General features: G+C 39.9%; 1 protein-coding gene and 1 pseudogene across 4 annotated transcripts in view; one reads left to right on the top strand and one right to left on the bottom strand.

The window, feature by feature from the left end:
• Positions 1-11,877: 11,877 nt before the first annotated feature.
• On the bottom strand, positions 11,878-12,039 carry LOC148367541 (U2 spliceosomal RNA; annotated as a pseudogene).
• Positions 12,040-12,204: 165 nt separating this feature from the next.
• Positions 12,205-18,787, top strand: part of LOC148367540 (uncharacterized) — a 38,803-nt gene continuing 32,220 nt past the window's right edge. For all 4 annotated transcript variants that reach the window (XR_015850339.1, XR_015850338.1, XM_088334523.1 and 1 more), the window contains exons 1-3: positions 12,205-13,469; positions 18,207-18,358; positions 18,496-18,612. Coding sequence is in view for 2 of the 4 variants with exons in the window: in XM_088334523.1 (XP_088190649.1) it covers positions 12,571-13,469; positions 18,207-18,358; positions 18,496-18,612 (1,168 nt within the window). In the remaining 2 variants the exon portion in view is untranslated. The remainder of the gene's footprint in view (positions 13,470-18,206; positions 18,359-18,495; positions 18,613-18,787) is intronic.

Raw genomic sequence — 18,787 nt, 5'->3', positions numbered from 1 at the left:
AGCAACACTTGGTTCACTAGTGCGAATCTTGACACACATTTGATTAATCCAATCTGGAATACCATCAGGAAAAAGATCCATTTGTGTATTCAAAATTCATACTTCCAAATATCTAAACATGACGTAAATTAGGAACCATCTTTGTGAAATTGGTGTTTATTTTTGTTTGTTAGTATTTGTAAATAATCACAATCAGTAGTCCAAGTAGGGTACTAAGGTTCCATCCTACGTTATAGTTGCTAGAACATACCTGTCAAGCTCCATGGCTCCATGCCCTTACAAAATGTCGTATTTTCCCTTACAAAATACAAAAAAATCGTACATTTTTTTTCAAACGTGTTTACTCATGTAGTCTAACATGTTATATTGTACATGTGTTTTGTTATATCATTTTGTACATGTTCTTAATTATAAAATGAAATTGTTAAAAGCGTTACTGAAATATCCTTTAATAACACTTTATTTTTTGGAGGAAAAAATTAGGCATTTGTATTTTGTACACCAAATCACAATATCAACCATTGATGCTTTTATTTTAAATTTGAATGAACGAATGAATAACTTTCTTTCGAACATTAAAATAAAAACAGAAAAAAAACAAAAACTCAACAACAAAATAACGTTTTATTGTTTGAATAAGCTTATAACATAGAAAACGATTACTATTTTCGGAAGCGCAGCAGAATGCGCGTTCACGCGAGGCGGGGGAGGATTTTGCAGGGGAGTCAAAATTAGGCACTACAGTGGCAGACGCATGCGCACAGTAGCATCAAACGCTCGCTACGTTTGCAACGAAAATTATATATATATATATATATATATATATATATATATATATATACACAGTGCATCCCGAAAGTATTCACAGCGCTTCACTTTTTCCACATTTGTTATGTTACAGCCTCATTCCAAATTGTATTAATTTAATCTCAAAATTCTACACAAAATACTCCATTATGACAATGTGAAAACGTTTTTTTTTTAATACTTTTTTTGAATTTATTAAAAAAAGAAAAGTAAGAAATCACATTTACATAAGCCTTTGCTTAATACTTTGTTTATCCACCTTTGGCAGCAAATACAGCCTCAAGTCTTTTTGAATATGATCCCACAAGTTTAGCACACCTATCTTTAGGCAGTTTTGCCCATTCTTCTTTGCAATAAGTCTCAAGCTCAATCAGGATGGATGGCAGACGTTTGTGCACAGCCATTTTCAGATCTCTCCTGAGATGTTCGATCGGATTCAAGTCTGGACTCTGGCTGGGCTACTCCAGGACATTCACGGAGTGGTTCTGAAGCCAATCTTTTGAGATCTTGGCTGCGTGCTTTGGGTCGTTGTCCTGCTGAAAAATGAACCTTCACCCCAGCCTGAGGTCAAGAGCGCTCTGGAGCAGGTTTTCATCCAGGATATTTCCATATATTGCTGCAATCATTTTTTCTTCTACCCTGACTAGTCTGCCAGTTCCTGCTGCTGAAAAACATCCCCACAGCATGATGCTGCCACCACCATGCTTCACTGTCGGGATGGTATTGGCCTGGTGATGAGCGGTGCCTGGTTTCCTCCAAATATGGCGCCTGGCATTCACACCAAAGAGTTCAATCTTTGTCTCATCAGACCAGAGAATTTTTTTTTCTCATGGTCTGAGAGTCATTCAGGAGCTTTTTGGCAAATTCCAGACGGGCTTCCATGTTCCTTTTACTAAGGAGAGGCTTTCGTCTGGCCACTCTGCCATACAGGCCTGATTGGTGGATTGCTGCAGAGATGGTTGTCCTTCTGGAAGGCTCTCCTCTCTCCACAGAGGAACGCTGGAGCTCTGACAGAGTGACCATCGGGTTCTCGGTCACCTCCCTGACTAAGGCCCTTCTTCCCCGATCGCTCAGTTTAGAAGGCCGGCCAGCTCTAGGGAAGAGTCCTGGTGGTTCCAAATGTCTTCCATTTACGAATAATGGAGGCCACTGTGCTCATTGGGACCTTCAAAACAGCAGATTTTTTTCTGTATCCTTCCCCAGATTTGTGCCTCAAGACAATCCTGTCTCGCAGGTCTACAGACAGTTATTTTGACTTCATGCTTGGTTTTTGTGCTCTGACATGCACACTCAACTGTGGGACCTTATATAGACAGGTGTTTGCCTTTCCAAATCATGTACAATCAACTGAATCTACTGCAGGTGGACTCCAATTAAGCTGTAGAAAGATCTCAAGGATGATCAGTGGAAAAAAGATGCACCTGAGCTCAATTTTGAGCTTCACGGCAAAGGCTGGGAATACTCATGTAAATGTGATTTTTTAGTTTTCTATTTTTAATAAATTCAAAAAAAGTTAATAAAAACTTTTTCACATTGTCATAATGGAATATTTTGTGTAGAATTTTGAGATAAGAGATTAAATTAATCCAATTTGGAATGAGGCTGTAACATAACAAAATGTGGAAAAAGTGAAGCGCTGTGAATACTTTCCAGATGCACTGTACATACATTATATATATATATTTATATATATATATGCATGTGGTGGGTTGGCCGGTCCAAATTGTCCCTAGATGTGAATGAGAAAGCGAGTTGTCTGTCCCTGTGTGCCCTGCGATTGGCTCGCAACCAGTTCAGGGTGTCCCCTGCCCACTGCCCGATGATTGCTGGGATGGGCTTCAGCACCCCCGTGACCCTACTGAGGATAAGCTGCTGATGAGATGAGAATGAGATGAGATAAATCTACTTAGAATATTCATTGCATGTATATGACATGGCTATTTTCCATCTGCCTTCAGTATGTACCTGTATTTACCGGTACTCATTTTCATTCATGCAATGTTTGCGTTTTGTCATCTGCTACAAGCCAAGTGAACTTCTCTTTCCACGATGCTTCTAATGTACCTTTTTCTGTTTTGTAGCGTCATCAACTTTGTTAGCTTCTTTTGAATCATTCTTCTGGGGCTAAGGTTTTGGCTTGATTCCCAACCACTTATCCATTTTTCTTGTTCTCTGTGCATCTACTTTGGAAAATGATATGCACGACCTTATAACGCTCGGGAAAGTCCGGAAGCATGAAGTAATTCGATGCAGGCTTCTGATTGGCTGCCAAGTATGCAAATTGCCAAACGCACCGAAATTCCGAAATTTTCAAACCGAAAAAAGATTTCAAAATCGGAATAAAGCAAACGTTTGTTTCAAAGAAAATTAATAATAATAACGAAAACATTTTTTTTTAAAGACAGAGACATTGTGTAAGTTGTACGCCCGACGTAAAAGATGCTCGCCCCGGGCGTCTGGGCAGACGTTATTTCAAACACTGGTAAAACTAAAAGTACGCATTTATGCTCAGATTTGTCAATAATAATGATAATAATAATAACAATAACAATTGTGTAGCGGTGTACCTGACTTTGATGTTAGCATAATGGATTCAGTTCCTAACAGGTGAATGGTGAATGAGAATCTACATGTATTGGCATCCCCTTGAACTTTGTGACCTTTGGCAACATTTCAGACTTAAACCATAACATTCATGCTTTTAATCATAAACAGGGCATTCTATGCTAAGATATGTTAATTTTATGCCCTTGCTCTTTTTGTATGTAATATTTACCTTTTTAGGAGGTATAACGACTAATTTGTTATTTTATTTCTTTAATTCATTCACAAGTAAGCTACTTTTAGTTGTGTATTGATTCAATTGTTTGTTTGTTTGTACATGATTCAAATTGAATCGTTTCTTCCGGCGCCGTCACGAATGGCAGCCACTCCAGCAGCTCCCGTGTTATTTTCAATTGTTCTCGATTGTTCTCGATTGTTCTCAGCTCAGGGATGCTGCTGGAAATGTGAATTTCCCTTCGGGGATGAACAAAGTATCTATCTATCTCTTTCAAGCAATCCAGTATGTAGTCAGCACAGGTCAAGCTACCCAGGATCCTGATAAACAGTATAGAAAATGAATGAACGGCTACATTGGCAACTCTTTTTTATTATGAATCCAAAAAACATATTGCAAACTACACTGACAACATAGTTGAACTTAGTTTCATAAAATGCAAATAAAAGCGCTCAACAGAAATCCCAAACTAATATGCAGGCTTCGCAAAGAGCACCTGCGAATTTCTGCTCGTACTCCCTGGAAGTTTTTCCACAGCTGTTCTCCATGACTCGTGTTACCGGATGTAAGAGGATTATTTTAGCTATGTGTTTATCCATTTTCTCAAAAATAGGAGTACAGTACAAGACGTTTTTTAAGTCCCGTGAGGTATGAACCAGACGAGTACATTTTCAACAGGTTTCTGGGGAAAGAAACTTGGAGAAGAAAAGTTTGGAGAAGTGTGGGATATGGGGCTGTTCCTCATGCCTACTGAAGCAGTAGCACAGATTATGTTCTAATTAGTGTAAAAGAAATTCTACAAAGAAGTAATGGTCTGGGTAAATCGGGTCAAAAGGGTTCATGACTACAGCCATGAGACTCTTTAACTCCACCCGGGGGAGTAAAAGCCCACACATTAAACCCCACCCCCACATTGCATATTACCCTATTTTTATTACAGTGTGTATTTTATGTATCACTATTTAAATACTCTATATCAACACATTATATTGGGTATTTCTGTATTCTATGTATTTTATCTTATTGTATTATTATTTTATTTTCAACACAAGGATACTGCTATCCATCCATCTATCTATCTATCCATTTGTCATGAAGCATTACAGGCTACATGTAGAGCTGTAGCTATCCATTAGGCAAGGGATTCACAGCCCCAAAGGTTGAAAGAGTCATTTCCCATTAAAAAAGTAAATAAATAAACAGCTTTAGGGTCCCACAGGTTAGTGAAGCCAGCACTAAGCAAACCAGAAAATTGCTTGGGGGACGCTATTCTTTTACATTAGAACAGTCAAATTTTCTAAAAATCAGCCCTCCCTCACTTTACTTTGCTCATAGCATGCAACACTTCGAACATTTTGGTGTAGAGAAATAAAAACGAGATGACGGTAGAGAAAAACAAAATACATTGGGGAGAAAAAAAAAACAAAAATGTGAATAGAATAAGTAAATGTTGTTTAGGGTTTTCTGAATGTATACACGTGTACTAGAATGACAATAAAGTAGATCTGAATCTGAATCTGAATGTGGAAACAGGAATAAATGCGCAAATGTAATTTCGTTTTCTTCTTGACGTTTGTTTTTTGCCATGTTACTCACCGTTATTATTTGTATTTACAACTTAAGCCCATCTACAAGCACTACCGTGTAAATATTTAACTATTTATCCTAACATTATTTAGTATCTTAATTTTCTCTTGAAATTATTTACTCCATAATTATCCCGGAATGCCATGAGTATTTTTGTTGTAAACAATGCTTCCTGCGATTTTATCAATGACAATAAAGGCGATTCTAATTCTAATGCTATTAAATGCTCCTAGATTGTCATGAAAAAAAGAAGTGATATATATTATGGTACTCTTTTAACGCTTTTATTACAGAGGGAAAAAAGTCAAACAGGTGGTGGTAGGGGTGAGAAGAGTCTCTTATAATCGGTATCACGAGGCTGCAATGTCCTCCAGACTTATATTTTAACCGTCTCACAACCCGGATCTATAATTTCTTGTTCTTCGAATAATTGTTCAGCCAAATTTGCTTCCTGCTATTTGATACAATGTGCGCATTGATGAAATAGCCGTGCTATATCTAGTGCCATGTCATTTTCAAGTCAAGTCATTTTTATTTGTATAGCCCTAAATCACAAAGAGTCTCAAAGGGCTTCACAGATTGTTACACTATATTACACAGACTATTTTCAACCGACAAGAGGAGTAGGTTATTCGTATGCAATGGAGTAGAAGTGAGTTTTAAGTTTATATTTAAACATTTCCACTGAGGTTGCAGATCGGATCTCAGGGGGAAGAGCATTCCACAGCACCGGTGCCCGGATGGAGAACGCTCTCGCACCAGCAGAAGACTTCTTTGCTCTCGGGATCATCAGAAGACCGGCACTCTCAGATCGTAGGCTTTGGACCGGGACATAGTGGCAGATCAGATCTGAAAGATAAGAGGGAGAGAGTCCATGTATGATTTTGTACAATACTAAGAGAACCTTGAAGTCACATCCACATCTTTGGCTAACTGGGAGCCAATGCAGGTTAGCCAAAATCGGTGTTATGTGATCGTACTTTTTTGTCCTAGTTAAAAGCCTCGCTGCGGCATTTTGTACTAGCTGAAGAGACTTGATTCTGGACTTCGGGAGACCGGAGAGTAGTGCATTACAGTAATCGAGACGGGAGGTAACAAATGCATGAATTATTGTTTCCGCATCAGACTGAGACAGTATTGAACGGATTTTAGCAATGTTACGAAGATGGAAGAAGGCAGTTCTAGTAATTTGCTTTACATGCATCTCAAAGGATAGATCAGGGTCAAATGTGACACCTAAATTTTTAACTGAGTCACTCTGTGTGATGTGACATTTGTCAATGTTCACAGCAGTTTTTGAGAATAAGTCACGGCATTTAGAAGGACCAATGACTAACATTTCGGTCTTTTCAGAGTTAAGACGCAAGAAATTGAGTGACATCCACTCTTTTATCTCAGTGAGACAGGCCTCCAAATTTCCACAGTTTAGTGTGGAAGATTCCTCCAACGGAAGATATAGTTGAGTGTCGTCTGCGTAGCAGTGGAAGCTGATATTGTACTTGCGAATAATATCACCTAATGGAAGCATGTAAATGTTGAAAAGTAGGGGGCCGAGCACTGAACCCTGCGGAACACCGCAGGTAACATTAAAGGGCTCAGATGTCGTTTCACCATATTTAACACAGTGCGTCCTATCTGAGAAGTAGGATCTGAACCACGAGAGGACGGTTCCTGAGAGACCAATCCATTTTTCCAACCGTTCTAGTAGGATATTGTGGCGCACTGTGTCAAAAGCAGCACTAAGATCCAGCAGCAGCAAAAGTGATGAAGCGCCAGAATCCATTGACATTAGGAGATCATTTGTTACCTTGATCAGAGCTGTCTCAGTAGAGTGGTTAGCCCTGAATCCTGATTGCATGGATTCAAAAAGGTTATTCTCAGATATGAAAGCATTCAGCTGCTGTGCCACTACTCTTTCGAGTAATTTAGAGAGGAAAGGTAGGTTTGACACAGGTCTGTAATTACTTAAGATTTCTGGATCAAGGTTGGGTCGTTTCAGTGTGGGTTTAATAACAGCGGACTTAAAAGCTGCTGGAACTACACCTGAGGAGAGTGATGTATTTATAATATTTAGAACTGAAGGCCCAAGGACGCTAAAAAGACTTTTAATAAGTGAACCTGGGAGCGGGTCGAACTGGCAAGTTGTCGGTTTGGCCGCAGTCACCACTTGTTTGAGATCATCAAGTGACAGTTCACTAAAACCGGCCATTTTCCCAGGGCAGCCACCCTGTCGTGCATCTGTAAATTTCAGTCCTTTAATACGTGTGGTACTAATAGTATCTTTAGCAAATTCTTCCTGTATGCATTGAATCTTCTTAGTGAAGAAGACCATTAAGTCCTGAGCAGAATGTGTCTAACTATCTGCGATAGTCTGTTGCCTAGTAAGCGATGCTACAGTGTCAAAAAGGGCTTTGGGGTTGTTCTTTTGAGACGCAATCACCTTCGAAAGGTAGGCCGATTTTGCAGAGGCAAGGGCCGCTTTATACTTTAACAAGCTGTCACACCAGGTTTGATGGAAAACCTCAAGCTTGGTAGCGCGCCATTTTCTCTCCAATTTCCTGCATTCTTTTTTAAGGGTTCTAGTTTCATCAGTAAACCAGGGTGTGCGTCTTTTAGGACGTGATTTTAGTTTTATGGGCGCTATGGAATCCAGCACACTAGTCAGGGTGGTATTGAACTCATTCATGAGTTAGTCAATCGAGCCATTGTATTTAGGAAAGGATGCAACTGCTCCAGGAAGGAGTTCAAAGAGCTCAGAAACTGTGCCAGTGCTTATATTGCGTCCGCTAAATCCTTCAGCTTTTTTAACACTACATTTAGTTAGCACCTCAAATGTCACTAAATAATGATCCGAGATAACGGTAGTACACGGTAACACCATAATGTTTGAGGTTAAAACTCCTCGAGTCAGAATCAAGTCTAGCGTGTTCCCACTTTTATGGGTTGGCAAATCAACCAGTTGAGTAAAACCAAATGCATCAATTAGAGAACTAAACGCAATAGTAAGTGAACTGTGTGGGGAGTTCATATGAATGTTAAAGTCTCCCATAATTATAATTTTGTCTGCATAGGTTACTAGTTCAGACAAAAGTTCAGCAAATTCGTCTAAGAAAGTTGTGTATGGCCCAGGTGCACGATAGATAGTTATTACATCAATTGACAATAGAGGGGACCGCATCACAAGAGCCTCAAACGTTTTGTAATTATTAGAGGTCCGTGGATTAAATTTGAGCGATTTTTCAGAGATTAGCGCAACACCACCACCCCTTTTCAGCGTGCGTGCTATATGACTACTCTCGAAGTCTGGGGGAGAAGCATAATTTAGCGCTAAGTACTCATCCGGGCGTAACCACGTTTCACAAAGACCCATACATTTAAGTTTATAATCACGAATAATGTTATCAACAAGTAAAGCTTTTGGAGCAAGCGATCTAATATTTAACAGACCAAATTTTAGCTTTGCTGAATCATTTGACTTAGCTGAACTCTTTGTAGTCTTTGTCGAGATCTTCAAAAGCTCCCGGCGTTGGGGCCGTTCGTGAGCGCTGAGTTTAAAGCTTCGGTTGTCCGGCGAGGAATGAATGGTGGAATTAGTTACATCCTCGCGTCCATCTTGCTGCTTAGACTTCACACGCTTCACACATCTACCTGCACGGCAACCACGCTTCTGTTTTCTTTCTTTACGGCGCCGCCGCCGTCGCTTATTAAGAGGAATAGATGTCCACAAGGATGCCGGGTCTCTTTGAAGTTCGCTTGGTATATCATAGGCGGTATAAAAAGTGCCCGAAAAGTCGAAATCTAGACGCCCACCCAACCGAATAAGTTCGTCCCTACTGTAAGTGTTTTTGGCCACACATGTGTCCAAAAGTGAAAGCAAAAAAGACAAGAGAACGGCAATAAATAGAAGATTAGCTGGAGAGCTACGAGCCGCAAGCATGTATCCATGCGCAGCCGCCATCTTGAATAATGTTCGCTATGTTGTTGTCAAAGGAGATAAAGATAATTCTAATTTTAATGCTATTAAATGCTACTCAATAGTCATGATAAGTCAGTTTATTGTCAATTCTGCAGCATAAACAGAGAATTGAAATTCCTTTTCTTTCAGCCCTAAGTATCTAGAAAATAAAAAAACACTGCCATGACAAACATGTAGATCCCAAAAGCCAAGAAGAGATCCGCAGGTTCGAGAGCGTTCTCTATCCGGGCCCCGGTGCTGTGGAATGCCCCCTGAGATTCGATCCGCAACCTCCGAGGAAAATGTTTAAATCCAAGCATAAAACTCACTTCTACTCCATTGCATACGAATAACCTACTCCTCTTGTCGGTTGAAAATAGTCTGTGTAATATAGTGTAACAATCTATGAAGCCCTTTGAGACTCTTTGTGATCTAGGGCTATACAAATAAAAATGACTTGACTTGACTTGATTTAATTTGCAATAGTCTTTGATCAACACAGCACAGCCCTTTGAGACTCTTTGTGATTAAGGGCTATACAAATAAACATGACTTGACATATAAATAGCGAGTGCACACAGAAATCATAAAGTGCATAATGGTTCTGAGTTGTGCAAATGTATGTATGTAGTTAGCATATTTTTTATATCATTTTACTCTTTTAAATCTTTTATTACATCTTTATCCTATCTTATCGGCACACATGGGAAGTCTTGTATCTCATTAGTGCTTGGAATATTCAGTAAAACAAAATTTCAAAGAAGTAATTTCAAGTAATTAAAATGACTCTTCATTCCTGAAGTTGAAAAATGCAATTTCAAACTGTAGATACAAAAAAATACATACAAACACTTTGCAATATTTTGTTGTTTGGAGACCTCAGGAATCCTTGCTAGCGCACTGGCTCACAGTGCTCACATTTCTAGTAATGACACAAATTTCTCTCAGTCGACTAAGAATATATATACATCCTTTTTTTTCTTGCGGATTTCTGTCTTTGATATCTAAGTATCATTCATACCTGTCAACTTGTACGTTTTTGTCGTACAAAGTACGTTTATTATGCATTTTAAGATGTGTACGACGTACAAGAAAATCTGTACGGAAAAACGCAAATATGTGAATTATGGGTACTATCCGGTATATCGAATATCACGAAACGGCAAATCAATCAAGTCAAACGAGTTCGCTGCGGTAACCTCTATCTCGATACTTTTTTTTTCGTTGCAAACGAAGCGAGCGGTTTGATGCTACTGTGCGCATGCTTCTGCCGCCTGGGGATTTCCCATCATGCATCATTCCGTGGTAGTCGTGTAGTGAAAGGAAGTCCGTCTCTTTTTAGAGAACCGGCTTTTTCGGCTCAACTCATTAAAGAGAGCCGGATCTCAAACGGCTCACTTGCTTTGATGCATTATATTATGAATTATAACGTTCAGATTTCAGATTCAGAGATACTTAATTGTCATTCGTGTACACGTGTATCCAGAACGAAATGTCGATACATCTGACCCGCACAGTTTCCCTGAGCGTCACCAGGGATAGATAAGTTTAACCATGTCTTTGTCAGAATTATAGCGCAGCAGTTCGTCATCTCGCGGTTCGATGTTATTCCAGTTGTAAATGGTCCAGTTTATTGTCCAGAGAGCGAACGTTGGAGAGGAAAATGGATTGGAGAGGCGTTTTGAAGGGTTTAGTCTTTAGCCTAGCGGTTAGCCCGGCCCGACAACCTCGCTTCCTCCTCCGGTCACACCGCTCTCTTGCCACTCTGCTTCGCTGTTTTGTAGGCCGCTGGGTCTTGTTGACGTAGCAGTCCGAGGCTAAGTAAACACTCCCGAGTGGTCGTAGCACCGAGCGCTTGATTTCTGGATGATCGCATATCCAGCAAAAAAAATAATAAATTAATCTGCTGTTTAAATTGACTTTGTTCGCCGTCAAAACTGAATCGAAGACTGGATTTTATGACCAAAGTGTCAAAAAATGTAGCGAGCCGATGTAGCCGCAGACGAACAGGCCGCCGCCATCTTTTTAAAGAGGTTAAGAAAAAAAGGAAGTATAAAAGGACAAAATGAAAAAAGACAGATTTGTGGTTACCCCTTTAATCAGAATATTACCAATAATAATTTAATGCAGGAAATGAATTAATTTGAATAAGAAAATTCTTCTTAATTATATTTGCATGTACTTTTTCCTTCTACAGTGAACGTCCAAGCTACCTAATTTTAGAACTTTTTTAAATAATAAACCTCATTCATGTCAAGCAACTCAGAATCTCACAACAAAATGTTAATTAACAATGTATATGATATGAAACACATGTACAATATAGCATGTTGAACTACATAAATAAACACGTTTGAAAAAAATATGGTTATTTTGTATTTTAAAAGGGAAAATATGACAGTTTGTAAGGGCATGGATCCCTGGAGCTTGACAAGTATGGTAATGACACCAATTTCTCTCAGGGAATATATATATCCTTTTCTTTTCTCGGGGATTTCTGACTTTGACATCTGAGTATATCGTGTGTAGAACAATCAAAATGCACGTGTTATTTTAGGGACATAAACACACGTGTTATTCTAGGGGGGGTTTGGGGTTTTTAAGGGTTATTGATCTATCTTCGTTATTCATTATCCATTATCCGTTATCGGTCAGTTCATAATACGCTACAAAGCCTAGGAGCCGGGACACTTACTCTCAGCCAAAAGGCCAAGCTAAGGTCCTAGCCCTAAAGCCTTGCTGCGATCATTGCGAATGCACCGTTCCCGGAGGTACTGCAATACCGGGCCGATGCGTGGAGTGGACAGAGCAAGCTCATATTCCATCTCCGAAATGCAAAAATAAAAGGTAGTGACTTCATAGAAAGTACACAAAAGGCCAAGCTAAGGACTTAGCATCAAGGCCAAGCTATGAGTTCTATCCTTCATAGACTATGCCATAGACTCCTCATTTAATTAAGGAAACCGAACATGGGACATTTTCGACATGTGTTCACGTCAAGGATACATCATTTAGAACGTACAACATTTAACTAGGATATCAAATGTTTGCGTGTTGAATGGACACAAAGTTTCACTTCGGCCTGAATTCCCGCAAGCAGCCCAACCCCAAGAGTAGCCCGTGAAGACGCAAAGCGTGCGTAATAGAAGCGCCCTGCCCACTTGCTGCCAATTTGGAATACGCAAAAACGCGCAGCGAAGGCGCACTGGATCCAGATTGCTTTGTGGCTTTACCGTGATCGCATTTGCGTGCCTCCCCTTCCAAAAATTGTCTCGCGAACACGTTTTCTTTCCACACAACCGCTCGTCGGTTTTGTTTGTTGACAGCTATTTTAATAATTTTCTTTTTTAATTCATCGGGGGAGATCCTCCTTACCCACATCCTTTGAAGAGGCTCGCGATCTTGGACGTCACTTGGATCATCCCGAACAAAAAAAAGGAAAATGTTCTCCGGAGTTGTTAATCACACACTTCGGGACATGCTCCAAAGCAGCAGCACGTTATGGCCATCTCCGTTTCTCTGGGAGCCCGCGATGGACGCCGGTGACACTGGCGAGCACCTCCAACGCCCCGGGTGTTTGTACCAAGAGGAAACCGCCAAGTACAGGTGCACTCGAGAAGAGCGGGAAGCCATGTTTCAAACTCCCGAGACGACGCCGGTTGTCCCCGCCGCTTCTCTGGACTTTTACCCGGGGGGCTCCGTCGCCTTGAATTCGAACATACTACACCACGTGACGAACATCTTAACGCCGGTCATGGCGCACCAACAAACGGAGGTGTTCGGTTACGTCCAAGATGGCGAATATCCACCGGAGGCCTTCGGCGTCAGCGTGAAGTCCGAGCAACGGAGCGAAGTAGAGGCTCCGTGGGGCAACGCGTACAATTGCCGCGTCTATAACTCATACAACAACCGCGGCGGCGAGAGATTCTGGGGTCGACAGAGCGCGGCGACACCTCACGTCAGCGGGGCGGACGCGGCTTTCGTCTGCGAGCCGTTTGAGAGGAACAGCGGGCGAAGCCAGTCTTGGTTCCCCGGCAATGGGATGCTGACGATGCCCTACACCAACGCCACCCCGGCTTTTGGATCCACCTACACGTGGTGCCGGGGAGCCCCGAAAGGGGTACGAAGAGGTCCAAGCTACACTGCATATCGTCGTTTTCGCCACGCCGAGGTGCCCAGGCTCCGACACCCCGGGAAGTCCCTAAAGGAGTCGAAGAAGGTCAGGGCCAGTAGAGGGAACGCGAGAGACGACGTTGCAGTGCTCAACAACAACAACAACACTAACGCCAACTTTATCAAGACCGAAGTGGCACAATGGATGGACCTCTCCTACGATTCCAGGTAAGAAGCAAACTCCGAAATGTTAAACCCTTTAACAAAAACAAAACTTCAATTAAAATAAATCTCGGAAATTAAACTAAAAAGAACCCTTTATTTAACCTTCGTGCTGTCCTCACTTTCATACCTGTCGCGCTCCAGGGGCTCCATGCCCTTACAAACTGTCGTGTTTTACCTTACAAAATACAAAATAATCTTACACCATATTTTTTTCAAACGTGTTTATTCATGTAGTGAAATTTCGGAATTTCGGTGCGTTTGTCAATTTGCATACTTGGCAGCCAATCAGAAGCCTGCATCGAATGACTTCGTGCTTCCGGACTTTCCCGAGCGTTATAAGGTCGTGCATATCATTTTCCAAAGTGCGGAGTTTGTATGTTCTCCCCGTGCTTGCGTGGGTTTCCTCCGGGCACTCCGGTTTCCTCCCACTGTTCCTCCCACGTTCCAAAAACATGCATTTCAGGTGAATTGGCCGGTTCAAATTGTCCCTAGGTGTGAATGAGCGAATGAGTTGTCTGTCCCTGTGTGCCCTGCGATTGACTGGCAACCAGTTCAGGGTGTCCCCTGCCCAATGCCCAGAGATGGCTGGGATGGGCTGCAGCCCCCCCGCGACCCTAATGAGGATAAGCGGTACGGCTAATGAGATGAGATGAGATATTGTTAATTGACATTTTGTTGTGAGATCCTGAGTTGCTCGACATGAATGAGGTTTATTATAAAAAAGAGTTCAAAAATAAAGTAGCTTGGACGTTCACTGTAGAAAGAAACAATGCATGCAAATATATTAAGTAGAATCATCTCATCTCATCTCATCAGCTACACCGCTTATCCTCATTAGGGTCGCGGGGGGGCTGGAGCCCATCCCAGCCATCAGTGGGCAGGGGACACCCTGAACTGGTTGCCAGCCAATCGCAGGGCACACAGGGACAGACAACTCATTCGCTCATTCACACCTAGGGACAATTTGGACCGGCCAATTCACCTGAAATGCATGTTTTTGGAACATGGGAGGAAACCGGAGTGCCCGGAGGAAACCCATGCAAGCAGAGAACATACAAACTCCGCACAGGAAGTCTGGAGTTGGATTTGAACCCATGACAAGTTCCCATGACATGAACTGTGCCGCACAAACGCTAACCACTGCGCCGCCGTGCTGCCCAAGTAGAATAATACATTTTCTTATTCAAATTATGAATTCATTTTCTGCATTAAATTATTGTTGGCAACATACTGATTAAATGGATAACCAAAAACCTGTTTTTTTTTTTTCATTTTCTCCTTTTATACTTTCTTTTTCTTAACTTCTCTACACAACATAATTCGTAATATAATGCATCAAAGCAAGTGAGCCAGCTTTCTTTAATGAGTTAAGCCAGAAAGGCCGGTTCTCTAAAAAGAGACAGACTTCCTTTCACTATAGCAAGCCGCTCGCTTCATCTGCAACCAAAAAAAAATGGTACAGAGATAGGGGCTTCCGCTGCGATCTGGTCTTGATTGATTTGCTGTTTCGTAATAGTCTGTCTATACCGGATGGTACCCATAATTGACAAATTTGCGTTTTTCCGTACAGATTTTCTCGTACGTCGTACACGTCTTAAAATGCATAATAAACGTACTTTGTACGGCAAAACCGTACAGGTTGTCAGGTATGAGTAAACCCTTAAACAAATTCATGAATTGAGTAAAATAAAACACAGACTGCAATTAAAATAAATCTTCGAAATTAAACTAAAAAGAACCCTTTATTCAATCCTCATGTTGTCCTCAATCACCATCTTTGTACTGTACTTTATTTACAGCTTACCTGAAAATATGTGTGAAATTAAATATTTTTATACTGCTGAGACAACATTTAAAGTTAAATAAAATATAATTTGGGGATTTTTTCTGTGTATTTAACAACACAATGGGAAGGGCATTTTGACTTCAAGACAACCGATTGATTTATAAAGTAACTCTTTTGATATAAAGAGGGACCAATTGTTTCACACGAGTTTTACTTTGTTGCCATGCTTTAAAAAAATAATTACCTCAATCTCATCTCATCTCATCTCATTAGCCGTGCCGCTTATCCTCATTAGGGTCGCGGGGTTACCTCAATCTTGGAAATTAAAAAAAAATAACCCTTTGTTTGGATTTTTTTTTCATGACATTTCTAGAATAACTTCGATGTCTCAGTCCGGAGTAACTATTTTTGTCTTTATATAAAGAGAGAGCAACTATTTCACATTTAGACTTTTGTCCTTATTCTGAAAGAATAACTTTTACTTTGTTGCCATGCTTGAATAAAAATAATCACTTCAATCCTGGAAATTTAAAAAATAACCCCTTGTTTGGAATTTTACATGTATTTCATCACATTTCTAGAATCACTTTGATGTCTCAGTCATAAGTGACTATTTTTCTCTTTATAAAAAGAGAGCAATGATTTCACATTCAGACATTTGTCCAAATAATAGCAGTGAGAGAATAACTTTTTTTGTTACCATTGCTTAAATAAATCTATATGGTGAATACAGACTTGTACATTTTGAAATATGACAGTTTGTTTAGAAGTTGACATGTATTTCATAGTAATATCTGCTTATGCAAAGAGAATAACTTTGATTTGGGTGTCTCAAATTAAATTCTAACTAATTATTTTGTCCAATATAAAGGGGAAACAATTTTTTTCACATTAAAACATTTATTATTATGGAGAATAACTTTGGCTTTGAAATAAGCGATCCCAATTTGGAAATGTATAAATATAAACCTGAAATAATTTATATCTGTAATTGTATTTCATTTATTCTTCCCCAGGGCCATCACAACCCTAAACAAGCATGCAAAACTGATAATATATTTGGTACGACTTATTTCGGAATTTTGGGGGTTTCTGCTAAATGTTATTGCACTACTTTTTAATGCATTATTCTTTAAATGCACGTTGATATCAATGACAATTAAATACATTCATATTAATGATGGGGAAATAACTTGGACGTGTTAATTGTGAGTTATCCTATAAGTAACACTTATGTCTTGTAAAAAAAGGGGAGAAAGTAGTTCAAACATAAACATTTTCATATCGCGAGTCTTAAGCAACTCTTATCTGCAATATAAAGTAGGAACAATCTTTTAACAGAAACATAGAGCTAAATGTATAAAAGAAATAATTGCTTTCATGACACACCTTAAAAACAATAACAAATATTGTCTTTAAAATAAACCGTAATATCAAATATCTATTTTCATTATTTGTTTTACTATGAAACTGTTGATATTGGGAACATTTTAACCATTAAAATCACATTTAATTTTATCCAAACTATGTTTAAGCTTTCAATCAGACATGAATACGTTTCTGATAAATTCTTGAATCTTACGGCTTCCTATCAAAATCTTGAAAGTACCTCCTCCCGAGAGTGTTCAGTTGTAGGGTCTCTGGGGAAAAAAAATTGCGGCTCCAATTTTTGTGTGCAGTTTTGCCCTGATTCTATAAACTTATTAATTCAAAATCATGTTATTTGAAGACTTTCAATTTGTGTTAGTGCTGTTTTCTTTTTAACAAATATGTGTCTTGTGATTATGTTGTAATTTATTTCAGTGGTAATCATGCTCAAAACCAGCTGGGACAAACTCAAGGATGAGTGGGAGAAGTAAAATAATATTTATGGCCGGATTTAGAAAAAAACCTACGGTCGATATTAACATGTTTTCCAAACAACATGGTGTTTTTTTCATCAAGCAATAAATTTTATTATTCTATTTCCATATTACGGCAACTTCATGTACTACGTTAGGAACGTTGTAAATTAAAAACCCGTACCATAAAATGGCATAACTTGGGTCCTATTTTAAAGGAAGTACATTTGCGTTTTAACTGAATGTTACAAATAACAGTTGCAAGTCTCCAGTCCATAATTATGAGGAACAATCATTTTTCAAAAACTTGTCAACAGAGTTTAGTGGACAACAGACGCCTGCTGTCATCCCTCACGCATTTGGGCTATTTTTGGTCCTTGTTTCAGCTCAGTACACCGAGACTATAAATCATATTCTATTGGTGACGAATTACGATCAATCATGAGAAATAGGTGGTGAGAAAATTTAATGTATAACTCACGACGATGATAACTGTGTTCTCACTAAGTTTGTTGTCACTCAGCATGTGATTGACTCCAGATGTAGATTTACTTAAGAGTCAGATGTTTTCTGTTTTAACTGAAGCACTGTACAAAAAGGCCAGAGGAAAACTATCTTGGGCAGGGCCGCAGGTCCTTTGGCATATAAAATGCCCCCTTCACCCCAAGAAATAATTTTATAGCTCCCTTTTCATGAGCCAAAGTGGTTTGCTGGGAAAGCATGATGTCACCTCTTGATAGCAAACAAACCTGGACGAGCGGGTAGCTCTTGACTTGACTTGACTTGACTTGACTCTTGTCGTAGATGTCTTCAGAACTTAGTCAGGGCACGTTGGGATCATAGAGGGATTGGAGTAAAACCATTTTTTGATGGTGAAAGAAGAACTAATACCCAATGCAGGTCAAAACATTTTGATAGATGGTTTCATCCTAAATGTGTCATTGTTTGTGTAATTGTTTTCTTACAGGAAAGGAAGGTTTATCATGATTTCTGCACCTACAGAAAACATTTGAGTCTACCTTATATTTGTAAAACGTTTTTCTATGCAGTAGCTAAGAGCGCAGCTTTTCCAATGTTGTGATCAACAATTATACACACGTGTCATGTTTGCAGGTTTGAACCCCGCAGAGAGCACATGATGCCAATGGAGTTCTTCTACCCGCCACAGAGAGCATGTCTGATCTGTTCTGACGAGGCATCCGGGTGCCATTATGGGGTACTCACCTGCGGCAGTTGCAAGGCTTTCTTCAATAGAGCAGCAGAAGGTAAACTGGGTCAGAAATGAGTACCGCGGTGGGAAAACTCACAGACTGTAATATATTGTACTCAAATGACACTTGAGGCACTGCTCTTAGTTTCCTCCTGACCTACACCTGACACTGGCACTTGTTTTTATTGAAAGGAAAGCAGAATTACCTGTGTGCCAGCAAGAATGACTGTACCATTGATAAGATGAGAAGGAAAAACTGTGGATCCTGTAGGCTGAAGAAGTGCTTCGAGGCTGGGATGACTCTTGGAGGTAGGGTGGATGAAATACTATGAGAATGGGAAAAAAAATTCTGCACGAGCATGGATTAAAAATCCTTAAAGTAGTGGATTAATTCCTTCTAGCTTCAATCCCAGTGTTGCACCCTTCGAAAAAAGCGGGTCATTTGTAAACACGTTTCACTAATGGAGCCTTAGTGCTCTTGAAA

The sequence above is a fragment of the Urocampus carinirostris genome, chromosome 4 (assembly GCF_059441175.1).
Source record: "Urocampus carinirostris isolate Australia breed hairy pipefish chromosome 4, RoL_Ucar_1.0, whole genome shotgun sequence".
NCBI classification, from domain to species: Eukaryota; Metazoa; Chordata; class Actinopteri; order Syngnathiformes; family Syngnathidae; genus Urocampus; species Urocampus carinirostris.
The sequence above is the reverse complement of the archived record's forward strand: the minus strand, read 5'-3'. Positions and strand labels throughout refer to the sequence as shown.